The sequence below is a fragment of the Seriola dumerili genome, unplaced genomic scaffold, assembly GCF_002260705.1.
Source record: "Seriola dumerili isolate Sdu_G_001 unplaced genomic scaffold, Sdu_1.0 BDQW01000121.1, whole genome shotgun sequence".
NCBI classification, from domain to species: Eukaryota; Metazoa; Chordata; class Actinopteri; order Carangiformes; family Carangidae; genus Seriola; species Seriola dumerili.
In genome coordinates this window covers 566,637-581,852 of record NW_019174376.1, presented here as the reverse complement: position 1 = coordinate 581,852, position 15,216 = coordinate 566,637, and the positions used below count along the sequence as shown (strand labels likewise).

Genomic DNA, 15,216 nt, shown 5'->3' with positions numbered 1-15,216 from the left:
TAAAACAAACAGACAGCCCCTCAATCCAGTTTTATCCATAACCTCTGAAATGAGACTTTATGTTTCATACAAACGGCATCTCGGTTACATCAATAATCCTGCAAATGAAATCGATTTCCCCTCCCGCTCTTCCAATTCTGATCACAGCTGGGTTCCCCATATGGAGTATTAATGGGGTGGAGCACCCTGAGCCTGATCTAAAGCTGGAGAATTCTGGGCACACCACAACATCAAATCCCACTGTAATTACCTTCATGCAAACACAGGGGCCCTCTCCAACACAATATGGGTTGAAGAAATGGGATTTGTGTGCATTGTTTTTGATGCTGGAATTGATCTTGAAAATTGTTTGGTGCAATTTACCAAGATGCTTAAGAAAATTGAAGAGCACTGACTGTGCACCATACAAATGTCTTGTTGTGATGAGCACAATATGCAAGCTCTAGGTGACTCATCTACATCTTTGACAGCAATGACTCTCTGGTGCAACACAACAATAGCTAATCATTGTGTTTTCCATAAATTCAAATTATAGAGATCATGGATCTTGACAATCGTCACTCATCTTTTTACTTAACAAGAAATTCTCTAAATCTAAGATGAAACCAATTTTACCCATGCAGATGGCTAAAGCAGCTGGTTCTTCTCAATTAGCTTACACATGTATTTGAGCCCAATTTTGGCACAACAAATAAAATGCCATTTTGTCACTAGATTATGCTATCTGACATAAGGCTATTGTCTTAATTCCCTTAGGCTGTGGTGTAGAAAAATCACTAAACATACAGAGGGCCAGGCTATATCCTGTCTTACAGACGTCCCTATCCCATCATGCACACCCCAGCCTTCTCTCTCCAGCAGGTGGGGGTGGTCATGCACCACGCAACACGGTTATGGGTTTAAGTCTGAAATCTACATACTGAAATGACTTCAGCTCTCACGCACAATGCCAAACTTGCTGGAAGTCTGATGAGTTTATTTAATCAATTCCAGAAATGCTGCAGAGAGAGAGAGAGAGAGAGAGGGAGAGAGGAAGAGAGAGAGAGAGAGAGAGAGGGAGAGAGACGGACAGACAGAGAAAGAGAGATGGACAGAGTGAGAGGAGAGAGTCTATTTCTACATACAATAGCCTGTGTCCATCATCCTCTGTGTGCGTGTGTGCGCGCGCGCGTGTGTGTGTGAGTGTGTGTCTGTGTGCGCATGTGTATATGTGCTCTTATATCCCCTCTGCATACAGAGGTGTGTGTGTGCGCAAGTAAGTTGATGTGATTCCTCTCTGCCCTCTGAGTAGCACAGTGACTGCTGTCCATCTGCTCCAGGGTCTCAGGTGTGTGTTATCTCTTCCCGTGCCCCTGGGAACTTTCAACAGATATGCCAGTCAGCCTGGGCTGAACTGCTCTTGTAAATTACTCACTAAACAGCCCTGCCCTGGATTCTGCATTCGGGGGAAAATCAATTATTTGACCCCCCCTTACATTTCACAGTCCATTTTCAGCATGCTGGGGCCAATTACACCCAGCAGAAAGACTACTCTTTATGTCATTCCCACGATGACCTCCATCTTGCAGCTCCACACGGAGCACTGTTAATGCACCAACTACAAGCACTTGTGCCACGAAGGAGCGTGCTAATGCACTGGTTACCCACACTTTAGCCACACCAAGCACACAAATACAGCAGCTGAGAGGCAATACCACAGCCGTGCACAGCCAGCTGTAGTGTCTCTCAACTGGGAGGTGATCATCCCGTGTCCAGTGCGCTGAGCGAACGCCACTGACGGTTTGACAGCCCTAATGAAAGCTGATTACCAGGAGGCATCTATTAATTTGTCCTTAATCATGACAAAGAGAGTCTGTGGCTAACAGCTGTGAAATGGCAGCCGCCGTGCGGAAATGAGGCTCAGGGAAAGGCCGGGGACAAGGGGTTAGGCCCTGCGCTGTCATTAACTGCCTGCCATTGTGTGTGCTCGCTCAGAGCTTAGCTACAGGTAACTCAATAAGATAACACGGAGCACGCTCTGCCCTGGTCTTTGTGAAAAGCTATTGCTATGAATCCTGGGCGGCTGAGCGAAGAATAGGAGGATATTGGTTTGCATGCTCTGAGCAGGAGTTCTTATGATCCAGGTGAGAAGCTGACAGTAACAGGTTTAAGCTCTGTTCCTTCATCTGCTGCAGGGGTGCTGAGGGAAAAGTCAATCAACGACTGAACAGGTTGCTGAATAAGGAACTGAGCTGGCTTTTCAAAGAGACACAGTGCAACAAATGTATGCTCAATCAAGCCTTAATTTTAGAGTTTTACAACCTGAAGGCGTAAATGACAAGTCTGTCTTGTGTTTGAAATGCACCAAAATTAAAGCAAAAGCAAATACTAACTCCAGTAGGCTCAGATTTCATGCAGCGGAGGGCACATCGTAATGAAATCATCATATTTGAATATTTACAGCTGTGTCAAATCCTGGGTGTAGATGCTTCGGTGGTTTGGAGGAGTGATGATGGGAGAAGGAGGCCTCTCAAATAAGTCTAAGTGATCTGGCTGGCGAGAGTGGCTAATGTGGTTTATAGGACCCTTGGGAAGCATTGGGTGGGGGGCATAATTATAGTGGCTGTCACAAGGCCTGTGATATAACAACACCACTAAGTATTTAACCCACACAATGATCAATCACAAGACTAATGATCTTCGAATTTGTGTTCTCCTAGTAAGCACAATAGCTCCAACACATGCTTTTGAGTGTAAGACACATGCTACACAACACATCTTAGTTGTGGCGAACACACAGTTTAATCATGGTTAGCGGGTTTTATTTGAAACCATCAAATCAAGATGGACGGGGCTTTGATTTGCTCTTTTCATTTCCTGCTGCTGTCAGGTTGTTGTATTTGACAGCTGGACACTGAACCACGCATCACTAATGTCAAATAATCTGAATAATACATTTAATTAGTGTATGACATTAACACAGACAGGTTCGTGCAGTGATGTTAAATCTGTTCTGCTCATGTCTTACATCGTTCCTGTTCATGGTTGTTTTTTTTGGGTTTTTTTTTTGCCTTTTTCTGCCTCAGGTCTAATCAAAACTGACCAGAAAAGTTTTAACCCAATGGGATGCAGCTGAGGACACGTGTTCGCTGCATATATACACACTAAAAGGAATAGATTTGACACCAGTCTACAAACGTGTAGAAGAGTATTTGCAAACATTTGCACAAGATAGGGACCTTCCTATGACTTGTGAAAAGCTCACTGGAGATCTTCGACTGCTTTTCAACATGAATCTCAATGATTCGCGTTTAGTGTTACTGTTCAGAGTCAAGAGTTCTTGAGATCCATTCATTTGTCATACAATTTTGCCGCCGCGAATGTGTGAAATGATGAATTTTGATGTGACGTGAATCTTGGCCGAATGCAGTGGGACAGATACCTTTGTTCTGTCTGTACGTGCTGCTATACTGTAAAGCTAATTTTAGATAAAGATAATTCAACATCTACACACAGATATGTAGAGATTATGTCCACACTAAATAATGCAGGGAAATGTACCACTCTGCAATTCTGAATATAAATCTGGATTATATTATTATTTATATGACTTCTCTATACTTCAGTGTTTTTTTTTCTCCAGTCTAGAAACATTCATCCTGATAGGGGGAAGACTGCAGGGCTCGGATGTAACGTGACAAACAAGGCAGAACATTTCGTTTGGCTTCATATGAATTAATCAGTGGAAATGGGCAGACATGTCGAGCAAACAGTCATTTAAGACTCTGCTGAGACACTGATGGAAGCCATGATTCAATTAGATACTGAGCTCTTAAAGATGCAACAAGTCTTTTCTCAGGAGGGAGGACAACAACCACAGCTGGCTTCAACAGAAACCCACAGCTGACTGACACCCACGCTTCTGTAAAGCTCCAGAGGACTGGCTAAATTCTTTGATAGATGAGAAGACAGAACAGCTGCAGAAGCTGAGTGATGTTTGGAAACGCTGTGAATTCAGGTGATACTTTATTTTGATTCGGAGACATGGTATAGGAAAATGGTGACGTTATTTTGGGTTAGCACCAGAGGACCAGAGGAAAGGGGCAATTCTGGGAGAACTTGAACACACCTGTCCACATGTGTAAAAAACAGCCTCACAGATGGGGAAATCTTCTCACCTTATTTTTCTCACTTTTACTTGCTTTTTTTTTTTTTTTTACTTTACTGCACATTCTCACATTTCACCCCAACATATCCTACAGCTCTGTGTTGCATTGGAAACTGGTTAACCTGTGTAAAACAAAGTAACATCAAAAATTCCAATTATTTAATTGACATGAAACGCCTCTACATTATCATGGGTTTGCATTAGGGCACTTACACTGCCAGTACTTGGTAGAGTAGCGACTTTGAAAGCATATCTTCAGTAACAAACTAGTAACTATTAAAAAATCCCCCACACTGTATATCATGCAATATATAATTTATTTGCATCATTTCAGTGCTAGACCTTCATCAGGCAATTCTTTACAAGTAACTAAAAATTAAAATATAACATATATTTTAAAATGAGACTTTAATCTTTTATAATAATATAATATATAATAATAATATACAAAATACAATTACCTATAGTTTTACCGTTAGTGAGAACCATATGTGCATCTGATTCAAATAGTGTAACATCATGAAAAAAAAAGTTCATAGAAGTTGTACATTACTTTAAACAGCAGTGGTACTGAAGTGTGCCATCAAAGACATTAAGTGCTGTTACTGTGGGAGCTATAGGAGCATCTTCATCCAGCCCCACTCCTCTCAAGTAAACTCTGTGCCTCCATTCATATTCTATTATAATCAAACAATTGCAAAAGCATTCTTCATTTCTTAAGTGCTTATTTTCAATGCCTATAAACCGGTGGCAGCAGGTACGTGATCAAGTGGCATTTTAGTGGAAAAAGAGAACTCGTAGTGAAACGGCACACAAAGTTAATTTTCAGTGTCTTTTAATGAGTCAGGTAATATTTTATTTTGCATTTTATTAGTATATTAGCATTTCTATTAGCATTTGACTATTACAGGCTTTGAATTTGACTGCACTGAATGGGGTTTTTGTGTATTTTTGTTTGTCATTTGGTGGGTGTTGTCAGTTTAGGGTTGGGGCAGCAGGGAGCTGAGAGGCACCACGGGCCTCACGCTGAGCTCCCTGGTGCTGCCCCCTCTCATCTACGAGAAGAGTCTCTTCTCCCCTGCTAAGTTTGCAAAGTCCAATTTTCAGCTAATATGGAGGTCGCAACAGCAGGCGCAGAGGGCGTAGTAGGACATAATGGCTATGGGATTGTAAATATTGGGTTTTAGAGAGACACAATTGGAGGGCAAGCGGAGAGAAATTTCCATAGAGTATGTGCTAGCACCATTGGAGGCCTTGGTGCGGCAGAATAGATTTTCCATTCTAGTGTGTCACATTAGATTTTCGGAGGTGCTCAGTGGCAGGTACATGTCATTAGTAACACTTTAGCACAGTAATGAACCTTTTTATTTATCCGGTGCTTCTCTCATGAATGAATAAGGAGCTGCTCCCCAACTGTGCCCAGCCGTGAGGAGCAGACAGAGGAGGCAGAGAGAGAGAGAGAGAGAGAGAGAGAGAGAGAGAGAGAAAGAGAGAGGGAGAAAGAGAGATAGGGAGAGAGAGAGAGGGAGGGAGAGAGAGGGGGGTTGTGGAGGGTGGGGGGCCTGGAGCAATATGAAGTCGAAAGGGGAACGTGGAGCCCTGGGGAATGCTGAGGAGGGTTAAATGATCATTATGGTGACACTCACATGCACACACATATGTGTCAGTGGACAAAAGAGCATACACACACACAGACACACACACACACACACACGGACACACACACACACACACACACACACACACACACACACACACACACACACACACACACACACACACACATATGCACACTCCCCACCTCCGCTCCCTGGGGTCCTGATCTGACACTCTATTTACACACACATTTACACAGTCTACTCCCTCCTTTATAAAGCTGACAGGTACTTAAGCGGTACATTACTCCGAGGAGCTCAAGCCTCACGGCGGTGTAACCAAACTGTCCATTCACTGCTAGCCTTGTCTCAGTGTTCATTCAATAATGGCCTCTGAGAAATGCACCGGTAATGAGCCGTTGTAACTGGGCAGGCAGGCCTGGAGTCTGACGCTAAGCATCAGGACATTTTTAAGATGGTCCAGGCTCATTGGTGGAAAAAAAAAAAAAAAATCTGTCAGGGTTCAGTAGCTCGTAGAGCCTCAGAGGAGTTTTAGTCACATGGGAGCACAGCTCTCCAGACCTACTGATAGCAGAGTTGCCGGACACATGTCTGCTTCTATTAGCCTCTCTATTTCTCCCGCTGCATCATAAATCGATAGTGCGACGACGTTCATCAGAGTTGAAACATCACTGAAAACCAATCAGTGCGTAAATGTCTTAGGTGGGTGACTTTAACCATTGTTATACAGGTGGCAAACTTCAATCTTAGCGCCTCCTCCTTGGCTCCTCTTACATCTCAGCCTGGTGCAGTGAAGCGGTTAGAGTGGCAATGGCTGGTGTGGTCAGGGCCCCCATGTCACCCCCAGCATCCTCAGTGTTCATTTCCCTTTCATCTTGAGTGTGAAATCGCTGCCGGTGCAGCACTGACCTCAGCATTAAGAGGTCAACTATTGAAATCTGATGTGCGCCTCTCTGGCTGAGGGACTTCAACAGATGGAGGGAAAGAGAAGGAAGGTAAGAAATGGAAGGGGAAAGGAGGTGTTCGAAAAAAAGAATCACCTTAACAAGATATGTATTATAGCTCTGAGTCTTGAAAAGTTTCTTTGTTTAAAATAAGTTCAAGAATATGTCAGAAGGACGAGAACCGAGAAAAGTCCGATTCTTGACACCATGACCTTCTTTATCCTGGTTTGTTTCAATTTTGGAAAAATCCCTTGTTTGTTCTTTACATCAAAATTTTTAAGAATGAATGTGAGAGCAGTTGATGTTAAAATTACAACATTTTTGTGGGGAGGTGAACATGTCTGAGCCGTTATCTGACTGAAGTGGACATAAGTGAAGTGATGGGAAGATGTGATCATGAATTTGAATATTATAATGAAAATGTGTGTCCATTTATTCAAGGTCATGTTCAATAATTGGACTTACCTTGTTTTTACTCTGTTTTCATCTCAAAACACATGTACTCATATTGATGCATAATTAGTTTGCAATGGGTCACATTTTACGTCTGTGTATTTGCTAGAAACATTCAGTTTTTACTTTCATATTTTTCCTCCCAGTTGAGGGCAGTTCTATATCCGAGTAGAGAAACTCCCAAAAAACTCCAAACTTTGCAGCTTTTGGCAGCTTTCTTACAGAATACATGCCAGAACTTCCTGTCTCCATGTGTTTCAAACATTAGGTTCTGCATTTAAAGTCAATTCGACACCTCATCTCAGTATGAATCCCCTCCGAAAGCATATGTGATATGAAGCGTCAGAGAAGTTTGAGGTCTTGTCTCATATTTCCCATCGGCTACACTTTCATCCCTCTCTCTGCAGCAGACCACCCCTAGCAACCCTGCCCAAATAAGGTGTTCTGCCTTCAGTACTCTCCTCTCTGAAGAATCTGAAGAGTTCAGAATCTGCCGAAACTTTGGATCTCAAACACAAACATCTTTTATTCAAAGGGTGTCTGTAATCACAAATAAATAGCATTTCTGGCGATGAGCACAAGGCACAAGAGAGAGAGGAGCCTATCTCAGGAGCAGATAACTAGTAGATATGATTCCTTAGATAAGGAGCAGTAATTTGGCTTTTAGAGATAGCTCCGGGGGCCGCTGTGCTGAGCTGCGCTGATTTACTGTGTGTATGGGAGGTTGTTTTTTTCCACATTTTTATCTCTCCTGTTGAAGAGCTTTTCATCTCTGATGATTTTCTCTCTTTTTTATGTATTTCCCCCAGAAGGTGAGATCACAAACCCACAGAAGGCAGAGTGGCATGTTTTAAAGCGATGGACAAAATACAAATATTTGAAAATGTATTTCATGGTAATTATGTCAGGTTTCATGGCCTTGGCACAGTACTGAGGCACAGCCTGGATGCCTTAATTTGTATAGAAATTGTAATCATTTGTTCATTTCAAGGTGAAAATTGCATTTTTTAATTTAAATTGTATCCTGCGTGATAGGCTATTATCTAGAAAAATTGTCTCTGTGTATGGCGGTCTATGCCCTGCCGTCACGCCTGTTTAGAGCCCACTTCTCCTGAGAAAGGGCTTATATATGAATCTCCTGACTGAATGCACCCAGCTTGTTCTTCACTTAGGGCCGCCACTGCACTCATTTCCATTTTTGTTATTAATATTAATTAGTTTGAGAGCACAGCTCAGATTTTAAATGTAAATCAAGCTTGGCTTCACAGTGATTTTTATCTCACTCCGATTTCTTAGATTTACAACTTTACTTGGACTTTTTTTTTTTTCTTCTCCTTTCGTTATTTAAAAACTGCTTTAAGGGAGGTGTGCATTGGTGCGTGTATGTGTGTGTGTGTGTGTGTGTGTGTGTGTGTGTGTGGATGTGCACACATGTATTTGCAATATTGGATAAATAAGTCAAGTCCCTTTATATAAACTACATGTAAACTGATCACATGTAATATAGGTAAAAGATTCTACAATTGGGACAGAGTTTCTGGTAAATAAGACGACTTTAAGCTACGACAATACCCTATTTGAGCTCCTGCTTTTTACTTATACATGACAGATTATCTATCTATAATACCTAAGAGGGGTAACCATGAAATTCAAAATACCCCAAATGTTCTAAAAATAAGATTTTCTCCCTATGCAAAACACACATTTGGGAAGAAGATATATGCACACCAAGCTGTGCGTCTGTGTCAGTGGGATCCTTGAGGTGACGAGCACAAAGCTGAGGCTCAGGTACACGGCGTATGCTGGCATAATTACAGGATTTGGGGGATTATTATACTGTAAGTGCTTTCATGGCGACAGCTGGGAGCTTTTTACTCCCTGTGACACATAATCTCGAAGAATAAAACCAAGACCCCCAGAGCATCTCTTAATCATTTCTTAGCATACCTGCACACGGCTCTGAACTCAGTTTCTGAAGACAGATTTGTAAAATTAGAATATAATTATCATATCTGGTAAAATCATTCTAAAGTCATGTTTTCAAACACATTTTCTTTAAAATGGAAACATTTTTGGCCTATTTTTCTTCACTGAAGGGCCCCACTGGCTGTTTGTGTTCTACCCCCTTTTTCTTCTTCATGGCTTTCCTGACTCTTCAGCAGCAAGTTATTTATCACAGCATGGTCAGGTTGAGGAGCCTGGTCCTAAATTAGATCTGAATCATAGCCTCTATTCCATGGCTCATTCTGAAAGTGAGTATGACCAGGCTGAGGTTGTGACTTCTCTATCGCTGCCTCCTGAGTGATAGGGCCTCCTGGTCTCTACAGCGAGGCTCAGGAGTTTCATTTCCATCCCTGTGATCTAAACAAACCCATTACCGCCAGCCATTTATGCACAGGGGCAGTACGCAAGCCCCGGGCCTGAGGACACAGCCCACAGCTAAGCTACCGTGGCACAGAGCCACCTTCAATGGCCGTATGTCCATATAGAGAGCGGAGAGAAGGAACGGAGAGCTCGGGCCTCTGCACTTTATCTAAACCACTCCAGAGAGGCGAGTGGAATCGGCTCTTGTGGACTCTGTTTATCCTCTGCTCCTGTAGTCAATCAATTAGGGGATCAAAGGAGGAGATGAGGGAAGTGTCACAAAGCTCTCCCACACAGCGCTGCCTGAGCTGCCACCTTGTCCAGTCTGAGTGACAGCAGACCGCAGGGAGACAAAACTCCCGGGCCGGCACCTCAGGAGACAAGCTGGAGCAAAGGGGACAACCATGGCACATGCCAAGGTCTAATCTGGACAACCAGAACACAAACTTTTAGAGGAATATATGAGCGATGACACATGGCAGCCAAAAAGCCACCTAACAATGCATATTAAATATGTTGAGAGGATCCACTGAAATCCTTCAGTCTCCTCAGACTGAACCCATATATCTGTTTAATAACTGACCATATTCCTGCCTCATTGACATGCTTCCCCAGAACCCACCCTACAAAACACACGTGTGTTTTGTAATTAGACATTGAAGAGTATTTTCCATTTGCATCAAATTAAACTGAGCCTTGATGATGATAGAGCAGTGATAACACTGCAGTTTGTAGTTGATCTGAATCTGTAAATCTAAAGGGAATACTAAATATTCTGCATCTATTTATACTCGCTGAGCTGTTTAAATCTCTCCAATATTTAACAAAGTATGAAATATGAATGATAGTTACCTCATGATAACACAGTCTGAATAGAAGTTTATTCAGATCAGTACTTACTTTATTTAGCATCAAATTTATCTCCTAATACAATTTGATATTAATGATGTTAATAATTGTGATTAGTGATGCCTTTAATTAGTTTCATTTAATTGCAAATGAACAGTAAAGTATTGGTTATTATTTTGTGGTATATAAAATGTAAATACATCTCTCAAAGCGCAACTTGGCATCATTTCCTAATTTGAACAAGATTATGTATAGACATTTTATAGCTGCAGTGAGTGTAGACATATCCAACATGTTTGAGATGTGTTTAAAATCAGTCAGGAGTGAATGAACATACCTAAGACGTGTTTGACATACCTCCAACGGCGCTGAGGGTAAAAGAACTGAATGAGCTCCAGTGTCCTGACGTGTAACATAAAGCACATCGGATGCTTCCGTACCACACTGGTTCGTTCCCCTGCATTCACACCATACCACAGAGATTTGCAGACAACATTCCCCGGCCAGCAGCGGGAGAGGAGAGCGCTGCTGGTCAGCGGGCAGAATGAATGACTTCCTACAGCTGCAAACAGACGCACAGACACACTCTGGCTCTGTGTCTCTGAGTCTGGGACGTCTGAGCTCTCATCACTCCCTAATCACATCACCAGCACTGGAACAGTCACTGGTGGCCCGCTGGCTCCACTAATGTACTTGAACACACATGGAGGACACATGCAAACGCAATGTGCATATACTCATGTATGCATATGTGCACAGATGCACACATAAACTTCAATTATTTTCATTATGAATTAATTGGCTGGCTTTTTTTTTTTGTTGTTTATTATCACATTTTGACTCTATTAAATGTCAGACAATAAAAAAAGAAAAAAAAAAAGAAAATACCCATCATAATTTCCCAGAGCCCATGGTGAAGTCTTTACATTTGCCCGACTCAAAACTCACAGATACTCAATTCACAATGACATCAAACAGGGAAAAGCAACAAATTCTTAGATTTCAGAAGCTGGAACCAAAAAATTAGCAGGATGAATAACTTAAATGGTTCCTCAATGATCAAAATAGCTGTTGATTCATTTTCTTCCAGCACTACTTCATACACACACACATATAGTAGTAGAAAAGAGTTCACACCCGCTGCGTTAAAAACATGCAAAACAATCAACACACACACAGTAAAAAAAAAAGAGAGACAAATGTCAGAAATCAGTTTTGGATCTTTAATTGATAACAGTTACGCCAGTGTTACAGTAAACACACCAACAGGCTGAAGGTAGTAAATACCAATACAAGTTTCCCACTATTCTAATACTTCATACAGCAGAATAAATTATACCATGATAATATACACACATGCGGAACAGAAAAAGGACTAAAGCAAAGCACAGGTGTCAGAAAGCAACTAAACAGGTTAAGGGTCAAACAGACGGGAGGGGGGATAAGGAGTTGTATGCTTTAAATATCCAAATGTTTATTGACGCAAGTGTTAGAAATGGGTTTGATACACTAAAGACGATTCTAAAACTCTTCCTTTTTAAAATATACACGAGTGAGGCGTCTAAGCGGAGCAGTTGGAGCTGCTGCGATTCAGTGCGGAGTCAACGTTACTTTGACTTTTTCCTCCGGAAGTCTTATTGGTCCACAAATCAAACGAGACTCGATTCAGTTTTCCCAGAGCGGAGAGGCTGTCTTCACCAGCTTCATCATCATCATCAATATCAATATCATCATCATCATCATCATCATCATCATCATCATCATCATCATCATCATCATCATCGTTATCATCATCATCATCGTCATCGTCACATTTGAACCCAGTCCCACACCGAAGGCTCAGGAGTTCGGGTGTGTTAGGTCCATGGTCCAGTCAAGTCTGGTCTGCACGAATAATCAGTCTGTAAGATCAGGTGGTCAAACACACCCTCAAAATGCTCTGACGTGTAGAGACGGTTCCTCCAGCCACCTGTTCAAATATACAGTGGTCCCGTGGTCCAGGGAGTCTGTCTGTCACCAAGCTTTCGTTTTCCATTGAGCTCAGTTTGATCCTCTTTTATACAATTTTAATTTCAACATTTTTAATGGAATTTATATTTTACTAATTTATACAAATTCATTCCAACCCGGGCCAAAGACAAACCAACCTTTTGGTCATAACAGGTTAAACCAATTAAATACAATTAAAAAAGAAAACCAACAGAAAACAAGCCAGTTAAGGAAACTCAAATCAAACATTTACTTCCACAGATCCCTTGCTTACCTACCACTCAACATAGTTTTGTTTTAGTATAAAACATACTCTTTATAAACAAACAATACACACATCTGCTCCAGCTACTTTACAGTTTTCAGTTTTTAAAGGCGACAAAGGACCAAATTCTGTCTTGAGATAAAGTTAACAATTCTGTGTACATCATCAATATCACACTGATGCCAATTAAAAAAAAAAAAAAAAAAAAAAAAAAAAAAAAAAAATTCACACACATCTCAAGGGGAACAGCTGGTCCTGGATCGTGTCAAGTCAACTATGAGTGCTACACAAATGTCTCATATTCACTATTCTTTAAATGTTTTTTTTTTTTCTTCTTTTTTGTACATTTCAGTGAGTACGTCAAAGTGGAGGATTAGAGGGGGCTCCGGTCCAAACCAGAGAGGGGGGCCAATCAGTGGTGTTACCTGTGCCCTTTCACAACTGACTGGATTATATGATTTTTCCAGAGTGCATGTGAATGGCACAGCTTGTGTGCTTTTTAATCTCATAACAGAAAGCGCTGGAATGCTTATATTCGTAAATGGAGCCTGTGGAATGTTTCGAAGGAATGCTTATTTAGTCTGAAAGTGGAAACCGACTGAAGGCGCATTTACAGAATGTGCTAATTACTCTATAAAAACAGAAATACTGGCTGGTAATGGGAAGGGTCACTGTGAATTAGCTTTGACATTATATTTGTGTGATTTAATCTGCTTTACACTGTTTAAGTCACACAGGATTCCCTGGCAGATGGGGATTTGGGAGGAGTAGAGGGGGGGAATTGAGTTAGCCCTCCTTGGCAAGGTCCATATTTCTAAACAAAATACATTAATTTCCCCAATCCTGTTTTTGCAAACAATGCCCCCCTCCCCATGGACCGCGGCTAAGGATGGGATGGAGGTTAGAAGGGGAAAGCTATTGGCCGCCAAAACGCTGCTTTAATTCCCTGCAGAATCCATCCAGCCAGACTTCCCACAGAGTGGCCAAGTTCTTTAGGAATGTCAAGATGAATATGAAAGTGGGAAGGTCAAATCGCTCACGAACATTAGAGCTCAGGGAACAGGCAGAGGAACAGCAGCTTGGAAAACAATCATCCTCTCTTGTGAGACTGTGCCGACACGCAAACATGCACACGCAACAGACACTCACTCCCAAATCGTCTCAGTCATCCACTGTGTTTTACACACCAACATCTAACAGAGAAAAGAGATACGAATGGAATCAAAGAACAACATAAATCACATTAACCATAATCATATAACAGCAACAATAATCTTAACAATATCAAAAAGGAACAAGAATAAGAGTCGCTCAAATGATATTGGCTTTGTTAACTACTATGAACAGCAAGGTCAAAGTACATGTTGTTGATGGCTCTAAATGTGTGCTGGACTGCAGCCATGACAAAGAGGAACCGGGCCCAAGGCAGCCGACCGTTCTTGGGTCGTCTGGGGTCCTGTCTGGCCCTCTGAGCAAAAACAAAACAGGGTTTGGGGTAGGGGTACGAGTACAAGGAGCAGGCAGGGGTGCCCAAAGATTGAGAAGAGAGGGTGCAGAGCCGCCTGATGGTTGACAATGGTGTGAAAAGTTTAGTTCCATTCCCAGAAGAGCCTTGTCACACCCGCAAGCGTCACTTTCTCTGGTACACAGCAAGGCTGCGTGTCTGTGCGCTGATGTCACGGCCGGGCTGCAGATCGAGCAGCAGAGAGGCTGGAGCTGGAGTTGGAGTCCAGACTTGATGGAGCATGGAGGAGTGGGTGGCAGAGGGTGGAGGAGAGACGTCTAAGGTGTGTCCCGAGGGCTTCAGTAGGCCTGTCCCGTCTCCACCTGCAGAAGTCCCAGCACGGCTGAGTGGTCTCCAAGTTTCATCCTCCTCTGGGTGGACAAGCTCACGTTCTTAGCTAGGTAGTCTACAGCAGCTGCACGGAAACAAGAAGACAGAAAAAAACAAAAACAAACACACGTCAGACAGGTGGTAGATTCCTCAGACATATGTCCTATTCACTCTCATTTCATTCCTTTGATTAAGGTTGAAATAAGTTGTGGCAGAAGCCAGTGAGTCAAATGAAAAACAATTCACTGAGAGAGAGTGAAAGATAAAAACCCCTCCCCTGTCCCTTGTCTGAGGTTGGCACGCTGCTGGCACAGAGCATGTGCATCCTGGTAAAGTCTCCATGCTGTCACTCAGATGGGTCCCCGTGTGTGTTCTATGTGCCAGTCTTCATTACACTTGGCATCTCTGATTTCATGCCCTCCACACTCCACATGGCCGATCATTTTCATCCTCAGACAGCAGCTCTCTCCTCTCTCCTCCATTCATTACCCATCTACTGTGCTCAATCACCGTCTTAATTAACCTCACATCAGCTCACATCCGCACTGCCATCAGTTTCGTGCTGCTGACAAAACACTGGTGCGCACACACACAAAACGTGACGGATTGGCACGCGCTCACACGCATCCATGCACCACAACACAAACACATCAACAAAAAAGAAAAAAAAAAAAGAAAAAAAGAAAAAGAAAACCAGCAGATGCACAACCCACCAGCTCACTACTAGAACCTGAATATAAATACAAACAAATGTC

General features: G+C 42.3%; 1 protein-coding gene across 3 annotated transcripts in view; it reads right to left on the bottom strand.

Moving 5' to 3' along the window:
- Positions 1 to 14,430: 14,430 nt before the first annotated feature.
- Positions 14,431 to 15,216, bottom strand: part of pax7 (paired box 7) — a 60,849-nt gene continuing 60,063 nt past the window's right edge. For all 3 annotated transcript variants that reach the window (XM_022748236.1, XM_022748237.1, XM_022748238.1), the window contains exon 9: positions 14,431 to 14,546. In XM_022748236.1, coding sequence (XP_022603957.1) covers positions 14,431 to 14,546 — 116 coding nt within the window. The remainder of the gene's footprint in view (positions 14,547 to 15,216) is intronic.